This window comes from Pogona vitticeps, chromosome 1 (assembly GCF_051106095.1).
Source record: "Pogona vitticeps strain Pit_001003342236 chromosome 1, PviZW2.1, whole genome shotgun sequence".
Classification (NCBI taxonomy): Eukaryota; Metazoa; Chordata; class Lepidosauria; order Squamata; family Agamidae; genus Pogona; species Pogona vitticeps.
The window spans coordinates 114,252,104-114,276,358 of record NC_135783.1 but is presented as its reverse complement, the minus strand read 5'-3'; the positions used below and the strand labels follow the sequence as shown (position 1 = coordinate 114,276,358).

Here is a 24,255-nt window from a genome sequence, read left to right as displayed (position 1 = left end):
GTATGAGGTACACAATTGTACTTAAGAGTCTCCTTTGTGCTAAGCTTGTCCTTTAACACTTATGGGTCCTCTGCAATATTATGCCTTTGTCTTAGCAATGTATAAGATTTTGGTACATCTAAGTTGGAATTTGGTATGCTGAACTTTGAAATCTCCAAACAATATGGAGTGGAGTTTTGTTATTCCAATGCCCTTAACAATCCTTCTTTTATTGTCATGTAATAAGCTGAGCCAGGATGAAATGTAATGGAGAAACATTTTGAATACACTTCACAAAACTGCATGCTAATTCCCTCAAGATATGGCAAAATGCCCCTTTCTGGATCACTATCACTTCATTACTTTATTTAAAGCAAGGCTGTTTTTTTCTTTAACTCTTCAAAGAAAACTTGTCTTTTGACTGTTTCTTTGACTGTGACATTTCATTGCCCCCCCCAAAGATCTCAACTCCCAGAAAGCTAAAACAATGTACCTACTTCGGAACAGTATTGAAGGTAAACCTGTTCCATCCATACTCAGTTTATAACAGTTTTAACCTTTTTGAAAGGCTTTTTTTAGCATTAGTGTTTCAGCCCATGCAGCCTGGATTCCTTCCAATTTTTTTAAAGCATGCGAGGCCAACTATTCTCTTTCAAGATAAGCAAGACTTGTCTTTTCAATTTATTTGATCTGTTTTAAATCTGAGGATGTTTAAGGTCACTTGTTTCTGCACAGGGGTGGGAACAGTTTTGCATTTAAAAAACGTAATTCAAAAGCTTTCCCCCAAATTTCCCCAAGTTTCGCACACCGCAAGAGCAGACTGTTTACTACATCTCTGCCAAATCTGGTGCTAATCCGAAATCTAGTTTCAAACTCGTAGTTTTTTCTTGGGCTGCCCCCATTTTTAGAATTGAACAATGTTGATGTGCTCCATCAGCAGAATAATGTCACTGCGCTCTCATGCAGTGATACTTCCACTATACAGAAATGTAGCAGTAACAATAATACGTAATCATAATTTATCACCCTGTGCAGCATAAAATGCTCCTTGGCCAAGTATTCAGATTGTTCTGTTTGGAAACAGACAACTTTTATAGAGTAGAATTCAACTCTGATGTTATTGGAGACATGAAAAACAACAGTATGGCTAAAATATTCAAAGCATTGCATAGCCAACAAAGCAGCAAATTACGTGGAAAAAGTGGCTGCCCATCCTTTTGAGCATATTGCTAAACATATTTCTGCACTTCCTGTTAATATTTCTCATCCTGTTCTTCCAGCAAGTACCCACACCATTCATTATTTGTTTCATGTAGTCACTCAAAGAAGTATTTCCAGTTTAAGAAGCTTTCAAAGAAAAGAGGTAACAGAGCTTACGTTGTGGGCTGGCTGACAAAGGCATTCTTCTGAAGCCTGTATGCCACATGGCTAGGGAATGATCCTGATTGCAAGGAAACTCCTGGCACAGAAGCAAAGTACTTCTCTGTTAAGTTATAAGCCTCCAGCATCCTAAAGCCTGAAATTGAGAACAAAGTAGTGAGAAATGTTAGAAAAATGAAATTAAACTATTACTAGGCTGGAATATTTGTATATAATTAACCTCTTACCAGGAGAGGTGTATCCATCCAAGTACATGAGAGGGCAAGCTGAAACAGGAAAAAAATATTTCAGGCAAAATATAACAGAGAAGGTGGGAATTATACTCTAATACAGTGGTCCCCAACCTTGGGCCTCCAGATGTTCTTGGACTACACCTCCCAGAAGCCTTCACAACCACCTCTGCTGACCAGGATTTCTGGGAGTTGAAGTCCAAGAACATCTGGAGGCCCAAGGTTGGGGAACACTGCTCTAATATATCTGAGGGGCTTCAATTTGGAGAAGATTCCTGTAGAATCTCATCCTTTAGAAGTTTTCAAGAGGTTAAATAGACTAATACATTGTGATGCTCTGGTGAAGATATTTGCATGCATACAACCAAACAAACCTGGTGTATGCACACAATGTGTGTGTGTGTGTGCACACGCATGCGTTACACAAACATCCAAAGTGGCATAGAACACAAACAAATAAAATAGGCTTTCGGCTCGAATCTCTTTCCAAGCATTCACAATGCATGAGACCTATGTATGGAACTATGATCGTGTAAGGTGTAAATAAGCAAGCTTAGTCAGAAAAGACTACAGAGCAGATATTCCACTTACTTGAGGTAGCTGTTTCACAAACAAATGTGATGAGGTTATCCTCAATCTTTTCAAAAGCATCAAAGTCATCAACTATAAAGACATGACGTTCACTGGGTTTGCTGGCAATTTTGGCCAGTTCATGGTAATCAACATCAGCCACACCAACAACAAAGACACTGAAACCTATAAATACAATATTGATTGAGTTAACATGGGTTCACATGAAACATTCTTCAGGCTCCTCTTAGTAGCTGCTCAGCCATTCACTGTGTTAGGATGAAACAATAAAACAACCTAATGGTTGAACTCAAGTTGTGCAATTGCACAAACGGTGTAATTTCTGGAGGCACATCGCCGTAAATTAAGAAAGCTCCACAGCCATCTGTTGCATGGTGAGTCATGTGACTTGGTGTGCAACAGAGAACATCTCAGGAGTTTTCTTAATTTATGCCAGTTCGCTTCCCAAAGTTAGGCTGTTTGCATAACTGCACAACAGGATTTTAGCCAATGTCATAAAAAGAAAGCCTATTAACCAAGAAAAGGAAAAGTGATAAAATGTCTTCCAGCAAAAAACAAAAAAACCAAGCATTTATTGTGGAGTTTGCACAAAGACAGATACAAGCTGAACACATATACAGCTATATTAAAACAATAAATGGTTTCCCTAATCTGCACACAAAAATCTTATGGAAAGCTCAAAACTTGTGAAAATATATTTTTTAATAAGAATCAAAAATGAAAGAAAAAAACTTTTGGACTGCTGCGAAGATACATTAATAAAATGTATTAGCCGCCTAGAGTGGTCTAATATGATCAGATAGGCGGGATAGAAATAAAATAAATAAATAAAATAAATAAATAAAAATGGGAACTGAAAACATTCTTTGGCATTATTCTGTCCAAACTTTAACTTCTAGCACCTTGGACAAGATTTCTTATGATATTTAACTGTATTATTTCAGTTAGAACATTCCTACGTGATCTTACTACAGGGGCAGCTTGTAGACCAGGTAAGGGACGCTTCAGCCCAAAATGCAGGGAGGAGTATCCTTTTCCATTACAAATCCTTGCTCCCCTGGTTTGAAGAAGAGCAAGTACAGATGGTCTACTTACCATTAATAGACCATCTATTTAAAAACATCTCTAACCCTTTGCTCTGAGTGCAAGTGTTCAGTCACCATTGTTACGTTATGTTTGTCAAGTCGGAACTGACTGATAGCGACCCTCATAGGTCTTTCAAGGTAAGTGAGATGTTTAAGGAGTGACTTTACCTGTTCAGCATCCTCAGTGAGTTCCCATGGCTGAGCAGGGATTTGAGCACAGACCTCCTAAGTCTTAGTCTGCCAGTCTATACACTATAGCACACTCTGCAAACTCGGCCACCATTCATATCAATTTATTAACTGGAATTTATCATGTTAGTATTAAATTTGCCATTTTGTTTTTTTAAATTTTGTTGTCTGGATGTAAACCGAATGGCAAGAGAACCATTGTCAGTTATCTCCAGCTATACAAACGTTTGAACTCTTGCATGCAAAGCCCGTATTCCTCTAGGTCACATGACTAATAAAGGCTTGGGATGCTGAAGTGGGCAAGGAGGCATGGAGACAGAATGTCATGGATCTTCTCTACTTGCCAACCAAAGAAAATCTGAAGCAATGGAAAACTATACCTGTGTCGCTTGAGGGAAAAGATTCTTTGAGACTGGACTGCTAATTACATAATAGCTCAAAAGTGCAGGAACATCCCGGGGGGGGGGGGGAGGAAGCTGGACGTATTTTGCCATATTTTGTGCCTGCTTATTGACAGGATCCCTGATATCCGCAACTGGAATCCCCCCCAGTGAGGATATCATCTCTTTGAAAATTACCCCACCTCAGATAGCAGGGCACTCTCAAGAGGTTGTCTGTTGAACATCTTAATGCATGGACAGATGTGAGAGCGAAGGCCATCTTTAAAGTACACTGGTTCTGATGTTCTACTTCAATCACAACTGACTCTGAAATGATGCCTTATGATTCAAACTATGTATATTTCAACCATTTGAACAGCAGAGAATCTGCCATTTGTTTAAGTTAGCAGAATTACAGTCCTGTTAAGCCCTGACACCTAAAGGTTGCTTACCAGAATGCTGTATGACAGTCGCAGCTTTCCTCACTTCATCCTGTGACCGGCCATCGGTTACAACAACAAGTACCTTGGGGACTCCTCTCCTCATTCCACTTTCCCATGTTAAGACTTTATTTTTGATATAGGAAAGTGCTTTGCCTGTGAATTATGAAACAGAATCCATTTTAGATGATCCCTGAAATGATTTTCCTGGGGTCAAACTAGATAAGGAGTTTTGATCATTTTTGTAAGCTGGCAGCACATCGGTCCTCTAGAAATGGAATTCCTTTATAGTCACATGCCTGAGCTATCAGACTTGTCTGAGAAACCCATGCTTATCTCCTGATGACCCATCATGAAATAGAGTGAGCTAATTTGCAAGGTACAGAGGTGAAAAAATGTGCTAGCATAGATATCTTTTACCTCTTAAAGGGGCTACATTTCTATTGGTGAGCTGAGCACCTCATCTAGTTTGACCTTTAAAATCACAGACAGTACCACCTGAATAAAAATTAAAATCGAGATCCTGTAGTATGAGATCATGTGTTCTTTTTTTTTAAAGAGACCCTGATAATTTGAAATTAATATGTAGTTAAGTTCATTCCATGGTACCTGTTTTTGTGTTCCCTCCCCTGTAACGAATGTTCTGAAGTGCTCCCAGTGCTAGTGCCTTATCATCATACGTATTCAAATGAAACTCAGATTTTGGGTCATCACTGTACTGAACAAAGGAAACCTGAAACAGAGAACACAAATTAATCTCACAGTACTCAAAACAAGATCATACCCTTTCTGAAAGGTGGAAAATCCTGAGGAAAGATTCTTCACTGACGGAGACTTTATGTTTTTATTAAGCAACATAGAAACATTTTGAAAAAGTGACTATCAGTGGAGGACTTGACGCAAACAAGTAACAAAGAGGCAACCCATGACTTTCAAGAATTCATGGACAGTGGATATACAAATTAGTTTTGAGAAGTATAGCTATTGCAGTCAGGTTCATCTCCTGAATGACATGTAGGGGACAAAAGGGCTCTGTCTAGATTGCTATCACATGTGATGGAATTTTTCAAGAGTTAAGCTGTCAGAGCAATTGTAGTTATAATTTACAGGATATTACAGAACCAATAATCTATAGCAGTTTTCCTCAGCCCAGGGTCCCCAAGATGTATTAGACTACAATGCTTAACAGCTAGAGCAGCGAGCAAGGCCAGTGGATAAGGATGATGGGAAATCAACCCCATCCCATCTGGGAAGGCTGCTCTATGAAGTCTACCATATCAAAGTTCTACAAGTCTGAAACTCAAGCCACATAAAATTTAGAAATCTCACTGTCAAGGAATATGATCCCAGCCAGCCCACCTGGACCAAGTTGCTAATATGCAAAAAGCCAACTTGGCAACCTGGAAAGTATGTAAGAGGCAAAATGTAGGAAATTCATGTGTACTTGTACTACCATCACAATAGTATTCCTGCTTGTTAAGCCAAGAATCACACTTCTGACTTCATTTAGAAGTTTTTGCCTTTATGTATATGTTGGCACTGAATATCAGTCTCATTCTAAATGAAATGTTTGGTGTTCTGATATTGCTAAGGAAGCAAAGGGACTCCCTTCCTGTCTCCTACTCTGGCGATACCTACAAAACCTGGGTCACAGACATGGTACCCCTCCTCCATAGCCACAGGGAAAAGATGAAAAGAGAAAGCATAAAGGTAGAATCTGGGAACAAAGTCTCTGAAAGTGTAGAAACATCTGTTTAAGAGGTCCAGGTGGATTTAGCCAACATATAACTTAGCAGTTTTTAAAACAATTGTTAGTGTCACCTGTTCAAGTTTGACAAAGAGAATAGACAAACCTGAATTCCAGCAGGGCTGATTACATCAAAGCCTCCAACTGTGTTGAAAACAAACTTCACGACTTTGTTGAAATTGTCATCTCCAATGCTCCAGGAAGCATCAGTCAAGAAAACGATATCTGCTTTTGCACCCTTGCATACTGAAAGATATAGAGCATTCAGAAGTCACTCAGCAAGTACAAGCCAATGAAAATATTCAGGAGGTAATTCGGAGAATAGCATATTTCAAACTGCGACTTACAGACAACATCTGGAAAGCATCAGTCCCTATTACAATTTCTGAGAAATACATTCACACACTGAAATGGACCAAACATATACACAGAATTAAAACTAAGAGGCCAGATTCCTTCTGTAAAACACTGTGCATAAGGGTAATTAAGCAAGCAGTTTGTACATTTTGCCAGGCGTCAGTCGTACACCTAGGTCAGTGGCTCCAAACCTTGGGTTTCCAGATGTTCTTGGACTACAACTCTGAGAAATCCTGGCCAGCATAGCTAGCAGTGAAGACTTCATGAAGTTTTAGCCCAAGAACATGTAGGGAACCAAGATAAGTGCATAACCTGTTGGGCAACTAAATACATAAACTGTGCATGTCTGGGTGTGTGAGGGACAGCTGGGAAGATTGCACACATTGTTTGCACCATTGCCAATTTATGTTCCCCAATTCCAACAGGAATCAAGACAGAAGAGGCAGATTAATCATTTGCAACTTAAAGAGAGAAACACATAAAACAAGAAAAGGGAAATGTCTAGTCACCGCTATGTGCAGAACATAATGTGCTGTCTAAAAGTAATCTAATTCGTACTGTCGTAAATCAGCACAAGGCACTTGACAGTTGTTTGTCAAAAGTAATGTTTAAAATCTGATTCCACAGACATGTCACAAATAAGTTAAAATCAAGCACTTACCTTCTCGAGCTGGTGGGATTGTAGGAGGTGGAGGAGGGGTTGGTGGTTCTGTTGGTGGTTCTGTTGGCTTTATTACTGAAACGGAAGTATTAAAATTAACAACTGAAATATAAAGTACTATTCACTAGAATAAACTCCTAACTTATACTAAAATAATCTATCATCTACTAAGGAATCATTACACTGATTACCTTGATTCTCTCTCTTTTTTTTTTTTTTTTTAGTTCCCTGGCAGTTAAAGTATCTAGAGTTACAAAGGGATGAAAGACAGCTAATATGAAACAGGGAACTTCTTGATCAGAACAGGTCATTAAGTGAAACAAAATGTTTCCAAATAGTGCGCCTCTTGGTCCACCATAGAAGAACCTTTCTGCACACGAAGAACTGCATTTTCTCACTAGTTCAAATTATTAATATAGTTCCATTGGAAGGAAATCATCTGTATCTATCAACCAGCATGGAGAACCTATTATCTGAAAGCATAGTTCACAAAAGGCATCACACATGAGCAAATGGCAAAATCTTAAAGATACCTAGACTTTTAATATAGTAATAACGAATGAGCATGTTTACATGTTAAATATTCTGAACTTTATAAACCAGAATTACAAATGTCTTATTGATGAACAACACCATTAAGACAAGATGTTCAATTTACTGATGGGTTTACCGGAACTTGATCATATTTAGGAAAATATTCCCATATTGTCTGGATTCTTGCTATGTGTCCAAAAAGGAGAAAACAAAAATATTTGAAATGAGCCTACCATATCCATAATCATGTCGCTGAGGTCTACAATACTTGGGGGAAACTGAGCACCCCAAAGGTTATAATGGGTGATCCACTTTAAGCTCAGTCCGTCAAAAGCAATCTGGCCCACAGTAGAGAAAGCTGGCTTTCAACAGCCAAGGACTGCTGACTCTAACAAAGCAATCCTATGCAGGTTTATTCAGTCATGATTTCAGTGAGATTCACAGCCAATTAACTGTGCACAAAATGGAAACCTACACCCTCCCTGTTCACAAAGTGGCCAAAATCCTTACAGTTTTGCATAAGGCACAACTTCTTGGTGGCAAACTGCCATAAGTTAAGAAATCTCCATAGCTATTATCTGTTGCTTGTCGAGTTGTGCGACTCTGTATGCAACAGATAAGGCCTACAAAGATTTCTTCGTTTCTGACAATTCACCACAAAAAGTAAGGTCTTTTGTATAAAATGTGCAACAGATTTTGACCACTGTGTTCTCATGATTTTGCATCACCGGCCCAAATCCCTTTATCCAGTTACACTCACAAACCAAAAATACTGTAGTGTGATTTTTAAAGAGGAATTGCCCCAAGTTAAGAAACATTGTTCACATTATCAATTGCATAGAGTTGCAGAACAGGTAATATCTATGGTGAATTTTTTACTTGGGGCAACTTGCCTCCAGAATTTATACTATTTGCATAAATAGACAAGAGAATTTTGGCCACTGTCTATTAAGCAGAAATAATTTTAGCAATGCTCTCAGTATAACTACCCATGAAAATTATTTATGTTGTCCAGCTGATACAGTATATGGAACTCAGCAACCAGGAAGGTGCAGAAAACATCATTCCTGAAAAGTATAATAATGTTTTTCCCCAAGAGCAAGAATGACAGTATTTTCAAGAAAAAAATATAAGATCATATTCTATCCACATGCTTTAAAATATTGTTGTTGTCCTTGTTGTTACTACTAATGCCACATTACTGATACAACTATTGTCTATTTTATTACTGTCACTTACAAGTCCTTTCTCTTGTAGACACTGGAGGCCCTTCAAGACTTGGAGTCTGAACAAAGACAGTAGCATCATATTGTGTGTCTGGTGAAAGGCCAGTAAAACAGTGACTGGTTTCTGTTCCGCGCACTGTAATTTCTTGCCCTCTAGAACCTGTAGGTAGGTAAAATAATTAATATATAGAACATTATGGGTACACAACTGCTGGTTGCAAGCAGAAAGCTAAAGCACTTGTATCAGTGAAGAAAATGGTTGACGAAAAAGATTGCTGAAAACAATACTGCTCTTCCTTGCCTTCCAAAGACTTGAAAGAAATTCTAGGAGCATCTGGGCTGCAGGCTGGTGAATAGCTGTGCCAGGACATGAAAGATGAAAAGTTGTGGAGTAGCTGGTCTCCATAACAGCACAGTGAAAAGACTGCTTTTAGCAGGCAACATGCTGGTGTGCAATGCAGAGGATTTAAATTCAGTCCTTTCTTTGAACCGCCCAAGGATTATCTTAATTCCCATACCATGTTTCCCCAAAAATAAGACAGGACCTTATATTAATTTTTGCTCAAAAAAAAAAAACCCCATTAGGGCTTATTTTCAGGGGATGTTTTGTTTTACAGTCATGTCATCTTCTGGTTGGTGCACAATGCTGCACAATGGTGGAGGTCAGGGTTTAATTTAACTAGGGCTTATTTTGGGGGTAGGACTTATATTACGAGCATCCTGAAAAATCATACTAGGGCTTATATTCATGAAGGCTTTCACAGCCGGGATATAATGGTTGTTGTAGGTTTTTCGGGCTCTTTGACCGTGTTCTAGAGGTTGTTCTTCCTAATGTTTAGCCAGTCTCGGTGGCCGGCATCTTCAGAGGACAGGAGTAGCACTCTGGAGGACTATTCCTGTCCTCTGAAGATGCCGGCCAGAGAGACTGGGGAAACATTAGGAAGAACAACCTTCAGAACATGGCCAAAATAGCCTGAAAAACCCACAACAATACTAGGGCTTATTTTCAGGTTAGATCTTATTTTCTGGGAAACAGAGTAGGTACCACATTTATCCCAAATTCAGATAAAAGAACTTTCTGCATTGTAACAGAGGTATTATGGGAATAACTGTTACAAAATTATCTATTCAGACATATCCTGCAATATATGATCTCTCTATTTAATAATGGGAAATATGTTATTCATATCTCTGTATTTCTAGACTAAGAGGAGGGACAAAAATTATTTAAATGAGGGAGACTATATTGAAAAAAGGAATGCAAAGAACATAAAATTTAGTAGTTAAACAACAGCTCTTTTTTTTATCAAGGGGTGTGTGTGTTAACCCAACATATGAGGCATCCTTTGAATAACTTGCAAAAGGTAAATCCAATCTGCTTCCAACTCAAGGCATTTAATTTCTCGGCCCCAGCCTTTGACACCTGAGATGAAGGCACAGGGAGACGTCTAAGAGAAATAAGAAGGAAGTAAAAGGAAAGCATAGAACCATCAGTGGCACAATGGCAAACCTACAGTTTTGTTTTTGTTTTTCAGAAACAGCCAATCTAAGTGGACCTCTGTTGCAGTCCTCACGTTAACTGTGGCACATTAACAATATTTCACATATAAGTCAATACATACATACCATCTGCTGGTATTAGCTTCAGTCTGTATGAAGAACCTGATCGATGGGCCGCCCATTTAACGCAAAATGTGTCCCATCCAACATTATAAGTTGTTAGATCAGTGACATTCAAGTACACTACAAAGATTAAAAGAATAAATTCCATGATTTAATCAACTGGGGACAAGCATAGCATGCTTTGAAAGTCAGCACTCACCAAAGACATTAGCTGTAAGTGATGAGCCTTTTTAGAATATCTTAAGTGGAGTAAGGGCACCATCCAGGTACACTGTTTCTTTCACCTCACTGCAACTCACAACTTCTGAACACTCTAAACCAGTGGTGTCAAACTGTGGCCCTCCAGATGTTCTTGGACTTCAACTCCCAGAAGCCTTCACCACCACCTCTGCTGGCCAGGATTTCTGGGAGTTGAAGGCCAAGAACATCTGGAGGGCCACAGTTCAACACCACTGCAACTATCATTCCACATATTAAATACGGCACCCGAACTGAGTTCGGTGCTGACTAGGCAGTCAACGTGGTGTTGTATCCAACTCTGCTGACTGATTACTGTACCTATTTAATACATGTGTATCCAAACAGATATTTTTCATGTCCACATGTAATATTTTACATATAAATATAAACATCTTCATTGTGAAAAGAGAACAATAGATGGATAATTTTATTACGGTCAAAGACCAGCAAGAAAAAGAGAATGATGTAAGCGGCAACTTTTCATCAAGATTTGTACGGGTTACATCATAATGCATAAGAACAGCAGAGCAGAAGTTGGACAGTTACTTTTTTTAAAAAAGTAATTAGTTATAGTTACACTACTAAGGTGCCATAATAGGCACATATCACCACATTTACAATTTAAAAACACAACACTTCCATGTTTCTAAAGAAAAACTGGAACAGCTAATTTCAGTGACACTGAAAAATCTCGACAGAACAATGAGAGTGAGCCAACACTTGAACCTTATAATTTTTGCCCCACCATTACTAAGGAGTGAGCATTCTCCTATGAATGCCCAATATAACAGGATGCTTTGCAGGCAAGGTATGTTCTAACAGACTGGACCTCCTTTTGGGGACACTTTGAGGGCAATCAGATGAGCATATAGCTTGCTACCTGGTTCAGTTCTGGTACTGTTCAGCTTCCCTTTTTCCCCTAGCAATCATATGTGGTATTAGTAAGAGCAATCCATCCCACCCCTTTTATGAGCTGTTCTGTTTCTTTCTGGCATAGCACTATGGCTACAGTTTGGTGCAACTGGGAGCACTCCTAATTATCATGTTCTGCAGTCTGTGTGGTTGCTTAGTTCATCTCAAATAGCACTGTGGGGCACTGTTCTCTTCAGTGACAACCCTGTGGTGTATGCAGTGGTTTGTATCAGTAGAAAGGTTGAAAGAGAAACCCTCTCCTCTATTTTACTCTTCTCACTATTTTTTAAAAAAATATTATCCAAAGTGATGCAACACTATTTCAATTACAAGTGAATATCCATGCTAGATGGTTGTACTGCTGCAGTGCTATGCCACTTACTAAATTAACAACAACAAAAAATGAAGTTGTCATAGTCCCAGAACAATGCTGTGAGAAAAAGTGGGAAAAAGGGTGGGGAAGGGGTATCAATAATTGAAAGAGGAAGGAATTGGAGTGATCTGAAGTGCTGTCCAGATCCTTCTCAATGGAGAAGAAACATCTGTGTGAACTGAAGGGTTGTTCAAGTAAGAGAACAAATAGATTGCATAAAAATAAGAGCCTTTTAAATAGAAACGGCTCACTCTAAACTCCCTCATTTAGTCACAAATGTTTTCCTCTCACATCTGCTAGTCCAGAAGGCTTCCGACTTCAAAGATGCTCCCCAACAAGAAAAAGAATTCTTTGACTTACACGTAGTGCCTTGATCTACGAGTGGAGCACTGAGTCCAGAGTCATATTGGGCATAAACATTTACATCATAGGTAGTACTAGGAGACAGGTTGTGCAGTGTATATGCTGTCACTTCTCCAACAAATACTTCCATGGGCTCATCAGAACCTTGAATAACAAGGAATTAAATAAAGGATTTTAATATGTAATCTCGCATAGGCTATGAAGAGAAGTTGTACAATACAGTTTATAAGTCGTACAGCTCTGTACTGCCTACTATGACTCAATTAATAGATAATTATCATTTTAAAATATTTTTGCACTCATATCAGCATTTTTTGAAACTGTTCTCTCTTGGAACACGCTGACACTACACAGTATGAAATATATACTAGCATTCCATAAGCTCCTCATTTCCAACCTTACCTACAGGCTTGTACACAATTTTGTAACCAAGAACAGGAGATGGAGCCGGATCCCAGGAAACTCTGAATCGTGTATACCATTCATCTGAAATGTGTATGTTCTGAGGAGAAAGCAGCCCAACTAAAAAACAAAAATATTAACAAGAGATAAAGATAATCTATAGAATGACTGAGTGTAAATGCTTGTCTACATAATGTCTTCCAGACCAGGTTCCTGAAAGATAAACAAGATCCAGTGCTGGCAGCTGCATAATCTAAGATATCTATAACTGCATGTGCACAAGAGGCTCCAGGCACAACAGTAATTTCCAAATCAAGCATCATGAAAAAAATGAAATAAAATAACAAATACAGGCTCCAATAATCTTAAGAGTAGAAAGATACATATTCCAGCCCCGAAGGGTTTTCTGTCTTAACTTTCCCTTGGGTGGGGAAACAGGGTGGAAAATTCTGATTTCTTTGCACTGGGTCATTTCAATATGTTCACATGCTTCAGATTTAAGGTAGTATTAAATATTTGAACACTCATACTGTGTTTTCAGCCAGAACACTTTCATTTTACGAAGTATAAATCAGGTTCTAAAAATATGGAACATTTAGTGCATTTTAAGGAAGAAAAAAAACAAACAAAAATGAAGAAAATAAGTCCTGTATGAGGTCAAACATACCTGTTTTTCCATTTCCTGTCAGTTGTCCACCATCTCCATCTTCATAAACTGCCACAACTGTAATTTTATAGGGTGTATCGGACTGTAAAGGCTGCAGCAATACATTGTTTCTTCTGCCGGGTACTGTTGTCTAGAATATAAATGGAATCAGGTAAGTTCTACTGTTGTGTAAATTACTCAAAGTACCCAAAAATAATCACTCAATTTATCAGTCACAATATACAATACAGTGGACCCTCTACTTAAGGAATTAATCCGTATTGGAATGGTGGCTGCAAGTCGAAATGTCTGTAAGTCAAATCTCCATTGACCTACAATGCACTGAAAACCGATTAATCCCATAACCAGTGGTTTTTATTCTATTTTTATTCCATTTTGGTTTTTTTCTGGTCTGTAAGTCGATTCTCTGGCTGCAAGTCGAATCTAAATTTTGCAGCCAGAGAAGTCTGTAACTCGAAAAGTCTGTAAGTCGAGCCGTCTGTAAGTCGAGGGTCCACTGTACAGTAGTATGAATACTCTGGGCTGAACAAGCAGATACACTTTTATTCAATGATCATGTAATCAGAGCCCAGCTCCTGAAATACCCCTGACTGAAGAAGATATTTAAGGCGGGGGGGGGGCATTCTTAAAATCATGCATTATGATTCTTGTCCTAATTGACATTTTTTAAAATGGAATGAGCTATAGCTAGCTATACTAAATCCCTTAAAGCAGTTAGATGTTGTAAAAGTCATCATCATATTAAGCTTTCTGAAAAGTAACCAAAGAGTTATAGAATAGTTATTTTATAGGTACTTTAATTGTTTTTGAATAGAACAGCACAAGCTGCAGCAGAGGTTAGCCTTTGAACTATATGATGCTCTTCCTTTACCATTTAGTGAGGCTACATCCCCATAATTAAAGAAGTAACTAAGAAGTTACACTGTAAAAGAAGTGGAATTATCTCTCATTATTGGAACTACAATTTTACATGGTTATAGCGTCCTCAGTGGAAAATGTGATGAATTAAAAGTAATTCATTTTTATAAATAGTTATGTCCAAGCTTTTCCTTATAGTTTCTACCATATAAAGGAATGAATTAAGATATAAATTTGGCTTATTCAGAAGGATATGAAAAGAACAGAGCAGTTCCTGTGACTCAAAAGATGTGATAAAGAATTTACTTCCTTTCTACAAAATAGTGTCAGACTCTTGACTTGGGAAACCTCCACTACAGTCAGCAGAACAGAAGCAGAGGTAGTGGAGCCATAACTCAAAAAGTTGATGCTCTAGAATGTTTTGGATGAGCAGGGATAACAACACCATCTCCCATCTCCCTCAGGCTCCCTCTCAGCTTAGTTGCAATCTTCACAATAACCCCGAGGAACTGGATTTTCCCAGCAACTGTGTACTATTATGAGCTAGACCCTTCTTTAGTATTTTTGGATGGAATAGTTTTGAACAGAGAATTCTGAACCCATAGTTCTACAAATGGCCTGCTCCTAGAAGAGATAAAAATAGGCAAAACTTGTTTGTTGATACAGATAAGAGTAACTTCCTACATAATTAGACTCTCCTTGGGAGCGTGCCTGTGAGGCCTGTTGGGAAGAAATGTAAATATTCAGCACAACACTGAAGAATTCTGCTTACACACAGGTATCTGATGGAAACTATGTAATTTCAAAGGAGAAAAGCAGAGGTAAGAATTGAAGAGTTTAAATACATATGCAGAAATACTGAAAATCACAAAACGTTTGCAAAAATATTTAAATGTGATAACTAAAATGTCACAGCATACTTATTGTAATGTATTTTATTCTAATGTACTTTCAATTCTGGGCAGATTTGCTGTGAATATTTTCCACCAGAGTGATACCCACAATGAAACGTAGAGAATCATGTCAGAACTGCATGAGTCCCATTTTCAGTCCCATATTTTCCCAGTACAGAGCCAAAATGTAGCAAGATATACTATCATTCAGAAATAAGCAACAGTCATGAGCAATTATGCAGCACTTTTATAGGACTGAGAAACATTTTTGCACAAGTCAGCAGAAGTCATGCCATTAACCTCCCTGCGAGAAAATAATTTGGCTGTGCTATAGACTCTTGCAAGAATGCTGAAGACAAATTAGGCTGCCAAAAGTGGAGAAGGAAGCTTAGTTACAAATTGTAAACATTCTGACAATCCAGAAAAAAAAGTATTCATAGCCAAAGTCCACCAATACTACTCGTGATTTCATTAGTGAGACATGATAGTCATTAGATGTAAATGGCAATCAATCGAAGTTGTTGCCTGTACTACCCAATCACCCCTTCTTTTGAACGGGATAAAAGAGTCACAGAAATACATACATACATACATACAGAGAGAAGGACAGTATGAGAGATGTAGGACTGTAAATCCTATTCAAATTACAAAGCTAAACCCATATTACACTTAGGTACTGTCATGTCACGTGGTGTTAGGATTTTCAATGGGCTTAAGCAAGCTAGCTGAGCCTGTGTGTTGCCTGTGTTGGGATGGAGCCAGAATATACTGAGCAGGCAAGTGCCACTAAAGGGTGAAGTTGCACCTTACTGCTACAGCAGCAGTAACTCCAGCGCTTGTTAAGTCAATGAAGGTACCAAAAGGAAAGAAGGCTCCTTTCTGTAATCAAACTAATCAGGAGGTCTTCTGGGGCGAGAGAAAGAAGTGTAGTCTGTCTGGCAAAGGACAAAACAGGCAGGAGATGGAGCAGGGATAGAAAAGTACTCATGAAATGGTAAGGCCCTGCTGTTAACAGGCAAGCAGGCTTCCATTATTTTGTCTGTTGTTGCTTTTTTTCAAACAACAAATGAACAATTTGTTGGAAACTCCTTTAAAATAGTTCTGCTATTGTGAATGATGGGCACTATCTTCACAGTAGTCAGACTAAAACATACACGTATAGGGTATTCATAGTTGGAGTAGATCTGCTGAAATCAATGGGACAAATAAGTCATGACTTCTGTCCCACTCATTTCAATGTGCCTACTCTGAGCCAAGCCAATGATTGAAGAAGTAATTCCTCAGGTCAGTTTTTGTTTCTCTGCTGTAAATAGTTTGAAGCACTAACAAAGTGTGATATGATGCCGGCAGGACAGGAAAAAAAAAACCTATGTATTAAATTTAAAAGGCAACAGTGCCTCAAAAAGTAAATCTATTATCTGTATTTTGTTTTGAACGGCTGCACATACTCAGCTTTCCAATGTGCAAATGGAGACAGAAAAGGTAGTTCTCATTCACCACACCAACACCTATGAAAAAGCTGGTGGCTCTCCACATGTTTTCTGAGTAAAACTATAATCTTCAACCACTGACCATGCTTGGCTGAACCTCAGAGAAGCTGGAGCCCAGAAACATCTGGAGAAGCTATCTGTTCCTCAGCCCAAGTCTATAAAAATGCAACTTGGCCATTAACACAGAATAGTTCACTAATATAGTGACAATGCTGAGACCCTACTAAAGGCTGGAGTGGAAGTTAAAAGTCCCATTAACAGAAGCCAACCAATTGTCAACTATGATATATTTCTAATGGACCATGGAAGCACTTACATATTCATCTATTGGGTCTCCAACAGTTGGGGAATATATAATTCTGTACTGCTGCACAGGGCCATCCGCGTGGTCCCACTGAACAGAAAGGCTGTTTGTAGTAGGATCAAAGACTCGTATGTTCCTAGGCCCACTGCGAGGTACTGAAACAAGAAAAAAAATGAAAGGTACAAAATAAAATGGTATTTAGACAAGCATAGTCTGGTTTCCTGCAGCGGATCAGCAACAGCTGTTACAACACGATGCTGTCATAAAAGACATATATGGGGTTGAATCCAGACTTACTTATGCTTAGACCTGACTCAATGTATCATATTAGCTGACTCTAATACCATATGTTTTTATAAGACGAACAGAATTCATATCCTCTTGAAAGAATTTTTGTAGGAAGGAACTTCCTACAACTCTAAGCAGAGAAGATGCAAAATTTAGCTTCTTAATGTCACTACTTTAAAACTTTAGAAGGTAGTTGTGTAATGTAATAGGCTAAATCTGGTCTTGTGCTACTACCCCCATGCTAGCCTGATAGGACTTCCTTCCATTCCTTGAGCTCTCTCCGCTATTCCAAACCATGTTCTGGAGCAAGTCAGGGGGACATTACAGAAAGTTGGGGAGTAGAGGGAATCACTCTTTTAACAACTCCGTTGATGGAAGCAATTCTGTCAGTTTAACAACCAAAACTGGATTGTGGTCATGGGTTAGCAGAATGGTTACATCTGCTTCTTCTTACATGGTAAAAATAAATAGGCTAACATCATTTCTGGTGACAGGGAGTTCCAGATATCATTTGTTTGCTGTTTCATTGCAGGAAATACTTTATTTAACTGACTTTAACTACAGCTTGTCTTATGATGATTTTGTATCAAAGGAAGGCTGAAAATACTCATGATCCATGACAAACATCAAACATTTGCAGTTTTGAGGAACATATTTAGATAATTTGCCAACATTCATCAGTGTTTCTTTAGGTTTCTATGCATCTACATACAAACATCATCATTAACTGACATAAATATACATATATAGCCATGAACAAATATGTGCAATTCAAATAAAAGATGTCATTTTATGTTCTCTTTTCAGCAGCAAATTTGCACAATTTAACCTCTTCTATGAGAAACAGTGACAGAAAGAAAACACAAAATTAAAAGATACAATAGTCCTAGACTGAGTTATATTCTTCACTGATAATATTAATAAATCTATTCCAAAAATTCCTTTCATTTGAGAACTAGCTTAATTCCGAGTTTGTTGTTGTTATGTGCCAACTGACTTACAATGACCCTAAGAGGGTTTTCAAGGTAAGTAAGATATTTAAGGAGTGGTTTTACCAGTCCTACTCCCTCCTCCAGGGAGTTTCCATGGCTGAGTAGATATTTGAAACAAGATCTTCTGACTTCTACTCTGTCACTCTATCATTACTCCATACTGGGCAACTTTAATATTCTTAGTTAAAGCCCTTTGCGGGTATTTTCTTAAAAAGTGCTTAATGCACATGCACAAGAGCACAGCATCCATGTGGTAGGGAAGGGCAGCTGCCACCCAAAAATGCCCTAAATATGCAGTAGCAGTCAGTGATCCCCAAATAATGTCTAGTACTGGAAAGTGAGAAGTGAGATAAGACAATTCACAACACACAACTATAGCATCGCCAAGAGAGCATGTTGTTTCTGCTTACATGTCCTCCCTTGTCCAGGAGATGGATCTCCTTCTCCATCAGCATACAAAGCAACAACATTTACAGAATATGGAGTGTCAGGAACCAGGCGTTCTAGTAAAACATTGCGGGTGTTGGCTGGGACAACAACCTAGGAAGAAAACAAGACAGAAGATTAAATTAGCAGTTTAAAAGTATGTATCATTAGAGAATGATAAGACAGCTTTGTGAGGTCTTCTCAACCATTCTTGCTCTTTCAGCCAAATCCCCCAAAGAATTTATGTCTTTTTCTTACAGCTGCAGTTTCCAAAAACTATGAACAGGCATGGATTTTATCTCCTTCTTTGATTCTTTTCTAAATTAACCAGGGCAATACTTGAGGAGCCCTCCACTGCAATGTGCCCTTTAATAGTCTCTGCAAATCAGTGCGCCTCCTAATGTGTTGAAGTGCTGGCAACAACAGCAGGCAATGCTGTGAACTGTCTACCATTTAACTATCCACCATGTTCTGGAGGAACACCATCTAGGTGACACTGTAGTGGGCAGTGGCAAGTAGCTTACAAAGCCATCTACTTGGTGCAGCTGATGTTATGGATAACATTGGTGGCTTTCGGAAATCAGAGATCTGGCAACTTTATAGGTAAATGTTTTGTACAGATTCAGGGCTAGGGCACATCTACAGAATTTCTTGCAAATTCCAAGAGAGGTCAATTGACCAGACGGGCAGGAAATAAATAAACAAACAAACAAACAAACAAACAATGGATTCAATGTCACAATGTGTCTTTTCAGTTCTGTTGTCATTATTATGAAATATTCTCCCATCAAAGAGATGCAACTATCATTTTTTATTTATTTATTTATTTATTTGATTTATACCCTGCCTATCTGGCCTAAAAGACCACTCCACTTGTTTTCGTGGCAGCTGATTCTGTCTGCTTTATTTTATTTGCTGCTTTATTGTTATATTGTGATGATGTGTTCGGATTTAGGGGACCTTTACTGTTTTAACTATATAGTTACACATCACCATGGTAAGGATTAAGGATAGTTTTTAAAAGTTATAACCAATAACTAAACACTTATAACTCATAATATCAAACAGATATTTCTATTTATAATCATACAAAGGTTTTATAATCAAATTATGTTATAATGACTGACATCCAACCATAAGTCACAACTTGAATAGGCCCATTGAAGAACTGATTCACCAAATCCCCTCTGATTCAACTGGTCAATTCTAGTTTTGATTTGCTACTGGATTCAAGCCAATAAATGAATAATAGGTTGTTCTTCTCTACAAAATTTTAGAGGCAGAACAAAGCTTCCAATCAACATAAACTACAATTATTCAAAAAATACCTCTTTCTTCAAGATACCATATTTCCCTGAAAACAAAACAGGGTCTTATACTATTTTTTGCTCCAAAAACGCATTAGGGCTTATTTTCAGGGGATGGGGTTTTTTATGTGCAACAATCTGCATTTATTCAAATATAGTCATGTCATCTTCTGGTTGCTGAACAATGCTGCACAGTGGTGGAGGGTGAGGTTTCACTTAACTGGGGCTTATTTTGGGGGCAGGGCTTATATTATGAGCATCATACTAGGGCCTATTTTCAGGTTAGGTCTTATTTTATGGGAAACAGGGTACATGCAGGATGATTGTGTATATGTGCTAAATAGAAGTGGTTATTCATTAAATGTCCCTGGTTTCTGTAGTTGTTCTCATACTACATCAGCCAGATGGAAGCTGCTAAAAATGCTGCTTTTTGGTGAGTCCCATTCAGCAGTAATTATCTATCCAAATCATGTGAAGAGTTTACACACCAGTACTATAAAATCCTGAAACATTTTAAAAGAATTTCTACCACAAGATGAGGAATTGTTGACCCTTATGGGAATTTTAGACTACAACTCCAACAATTCCTGATCAGTAGATATACTTTGTGAAGTGGGGCTGATGGGATCTCTAGTCTGAAATATCTGACAGCCAAAGGTTGCCCACTTCTGTTCCACACCAAGTGCCAACCAATATGATAAACTGTTTACAGACACTAAATTGTTGAAGGAAGCCATCAGCACTTAGAAAAATTTCCCACCAGCCTTCCTGCAGCACATTCAAATAAAGTATGAAGTTGTACAACACTGAATCTCCCAATTACTATGGATAATAATATTGATAATTTGTGCATTATATTTGGGAACAACATCAGAATATAGAAGCATTGTTTATTGAACAACTTCTGAATGAATTTGCCTAGTTGGGAATTTTGAACTAGTACAGATAGTAACTTTTCCTAACTCTGAATGTGGTGATATATGACATTTTAAAATGTACAGGTGTTGTATATGTCTGATTCATATAAGAGAAAATTACTTTTGGCCATGTGGGATGTTCAGTATATATTACATTTTGCAAAACCAAGTAATCATCTGAATGAGCTGTCAAGTGGCCAGTTTGGTTTACATCCTGTAATAAGTTGAGTAACTTTCCCCTCAGAATTCAAGAAAGCCAAAAGGTCAAACCAGCTGTTTAGTTTAATATTTTCTAATGAATCATCATGGTCATTGCATTTAACAATGACCCATTGTAATTTCATTTTGCTGATATCTCCAATTAGATGAAAACATGTGGAGAAAACATATGACATATCCAGAAGTGTGAGGTGGAATAAGACACGGTATTTTATTTTCACCAGACAAAAATAATTATAAAAAGGATTATCCCTCAGGCCTCACATAATCAAAAACACAGGAGTTTAAATGACTTACAGATTCTGATGGCCTTGCACCAATCAATGGAGCATAGACAACTCTATATTGCTGCACGGGCCCTGGTGCAGGTTCCCACTGGACATTAAGGCTGTTTGTTGTTGGGTTGTAAACTTGGATGCTTCTTGGTGTTCCCCTCATCACTGGATCAAAAGTAATAATAATCATGTTTTATATTAAAGAAAGTGGTAGGTCCAAGTATTAGATATGGCTATAAAATGGTGGATTAGGTGCAAAGTGTCAGTGAGAGGAAAGTGCAAAAGGCAGAACTTGGACGAGCCAAACCACAGCATTGTGCAAAAGACACATACAGTGGTGCCCCGCACAGCGACGATAATCCGTTATGAAAAAATTATCGCTATGTGGATTTGTCGCTATGCGGGGCAAAAAATCCCATAGGAACGCATTAAAACACGTTTAATGTGTTCCTATGGGCAAAAAACTCACAGTTATGAGGAAATCCTCCATGCGGCCGCCATTTTCGCTGCCCGGTAAGCAAGGAAAGGGCGCGAAAACACAGCGGGCAGCCATTTTCTTTACCCGGCGGCCATTTTGGAACCGCCAATCAGCTGTTAAAAAAACATTGCTATGCAAAAATCGGTACGCGAAACGCTTACCGATCATCGCAAAGCGATGCTTCACCATTAGAAACATCGCAATGCGATTGCTTTTGCGATCGCAAAAAAGGCGTCACTATGCAGATTCGTCGTTAAACGAATCGCTCATTATGCGGGGCACCACTGTACTTAATATGAAAGCAAGGGTTTGCAGCAAATGTCTTCCAACCCACAGTTCAGTCCAGCAGTTTTGTGCCCCACTCCAAAGCTTGTGGTCCTGCTGCCAAATATGACAATAGGAGGGTGGTAGCTAAATTAGCCATTTTTAGGGGGGACTTTGGCCCTCAGAAGGACAATTTTCCATCGATCTCCATACGCCTTGTTTTAAATTGTAAAATGTGGTTTCCAAGAAACTGCATATGGGAAATGTTCACTTCCAGTTTCTGTCCCATTACAGAATTTCAGTGGTGCACCATAGAGGAAGGAGCTGCAACCTGTTGCAGGATCCGGAGTGCAGGAATAAAACTGACCTCCAGAGCTACCAAAGTTGTTCACTTCTAAATTAAAGAATCTAATTTAAAGAAATCTGTTTTAGTACCAGGATGGAAATCAAAGTCCACTCCAGATTGTAATACATTTTCCTGATTTCAGCAACATAAGGTGGAGGTAGAGAGGTGCCTCGCATTACTATTGCTCCTATTAAATATTTGGGAACCAGAAATCCTTGCAATTTATTGCAAGTCTTTCAGAAATATACAGGGAGAACCTGCTCCATTCTCTGTCACCTCCACTAGAGCATATGATTATGCTACAAAACAATCTTCCCTTGAGAGCTGCAATTTTAGATACAATTAACTGAAAGCAAGTTCCATTAAATAGTGTTGCCTGTATGTCCAATTAAACATTGTTGGGATTGGGGTATAAAGTCCTTACCACAGTGGCAATCCCCTTTTCATTGAAAAGGATCTAAGCCTATATTTCTACCCAGCATGGCAAGAGATATCCTGCTGACATCCATATTCTGATGGAAGCTTTATGTACAAATGTCCTTCACTGGTTGATCTCAGTGATTTGTTCAGTGGTCAAAGTCTAATCAAGAATAAAGTATTCCCGAAGCCTTCGAAATCAAGGAGTCATGTGAAATCCATTGGCACCTACGTTGCATGTAAGTCAGGCCACATAAAATGTGGCCTGAAATCCTAATATTTTATGAGTGGGGAAAACACCGCTCCTAGCTTTCATACTTACAAGTTTTTCCAGTATCAGACATCCGACCTCCGTCACCTTCTGGGTACGTTGGAAACACAGTTACTTTGTATTGTGTGTCAGGCTGTAAATTCCTTAAAACGGCATAATTTGTATTCCCTGGGATAGTTGCCTGTTGTTTATTAAAAGAGAAAGTATAATTTGATAATTTAATGGTGTTACTGGAATGTGTTGCCCCACGTAAGGGCTGATTATATTCTGCATCAGCTAAAGGTTCCTGATTATCTTTAAAGGTAGCCTCACACAGAGTGCATTCTAGTACTCTAGCTGGGATGTGATTAGTGTCTGGGCAAGAGTTTTTTTAATTATTATTATTTTTGAGGTGGTAGCATCTGGCATACCAGTCTACCTGATAAAAGTTACTCCTTGATGCCGGTGCCATCTGTCCCTTCACATATTGTGCCAAGTGTAGGAAAATCAGCTGCCTGTGAATCTGATAGCTGAAGGGATGTGTAACCTCATCTATGACCAGTCATATCCCTCCATCTAGATCAGCAGGTTTCCCTACCTCCACCACCTTCAGCTTATGCGGAGAACAACATTCAAACAAGGGCAAGTACAGCTCTCACATGTACTCCTGAATGGTTTAGCCCTAAGTGGAATGACACCACGTTCTTTTTCTGATGAGGTAGATCAGCTCTTAAGGGATACCCCAAACCAATTATGTAACCACCCCAAGTAAAAATTAGAACAGGTGTGAAGTAAATAGAAAAACATTACCAGTTCATCTGCACCTCCTGACACAGGTGCATAAACTACTTTGTACTGACGAGGATTCCCTTCAGCATGATCCCATCGAACATTCAATGTGCTGGTAGTTGGATCATAAACTCTGAGGTTCCGTACAGTGTTAAGAGGTTCTGTAACACATCAAACACATTATTATTATTATTATTATTATTATTATTATTATTATTATTATTATTATTATTATTATTATTATTATTATCATCATCATCATCATCATCATCATCATCATCATCGTCGTCGTCGTCGTCGTCGTCGTCGTCGTCGTTGCCTGTTGTTGTTGTTTATTTATTTATTTATTTATATCCCACCTAT

At 38.5% G+C, this 24,255-nt stretch overlaps 1 protein-coding gene across 8 annotated transcripts in view; it reads right to left on the bottom strand.

Moving 5' to 3' along the window:
* COL12A1 (collagen type XII alpha 1 chain) overlaps positions 1-24,255 on the bottom strand; it is a 136,183-nt gene that overhangs the window by 33,631 nt on the left and 78,297 nt on the right. For all 8 annotated transcript variants that reach the window (XM_072999628.2, XM_072999609.2, XM_072999637.2 and 5 more), the window contains 17 exons: positions 23,914-24,053; positions 23,176-23,305; positions 21,371-21,513; positions 18,615-18,744; positions 16,937-17,079; positions 13,380-13,509; positions 12,713-12,832; positions 12,308-12,454; positions 10,426-10,542; positions 8,813-8,959; positions 7,040-7,114; positions 6,128-6,267; positions 4,884-5,007; positions 4,287-4,430; positions 2,181-2,345; positions 1,587-1,625; positions 1,357-1,495 (listed from right to left, as the gene is read on the bottom strand). In XM_072999628.2, the coding sequence (XP_072855729.2) occupies positions 1,357-1,495; positions 1,587-1,625; positions 2,181-2,345; positions 4,287-4,430; positions 4,884-5,007; positions 6,128-6,267; positions 7,040-7,114; positions 8,813-8,959; positions 10,426-10,542; positions 12,308-12,454; positions 12,713-12,832; positions 13,380-13,509; positions 16,937-17,079; positions 18,615-18,744; positions 21,371-21,513; positions 23,176-23,305; positions 23,914-24,053 (2,173 nt within the window). The remainder of the gene's footprint in view (positions 1-1,356; positions 1,496-1,586; positions 1,626-2,180; positions 2,346-4,286; positions 4,431-4,883; positions 5,008-6,127; positions 6,268-7,039; positions 7,115-8,812; positions 8,960-10,425; positions 10,543-12,307; positions 12,455-12,712; positions 12,833-13,379; positions 13,510-16,936; positions 17,080-18,614; positions 18,745-21,370; positions 21,514-23,175; positions 23,306-23,913; positions 24,054-24,255) is intronic.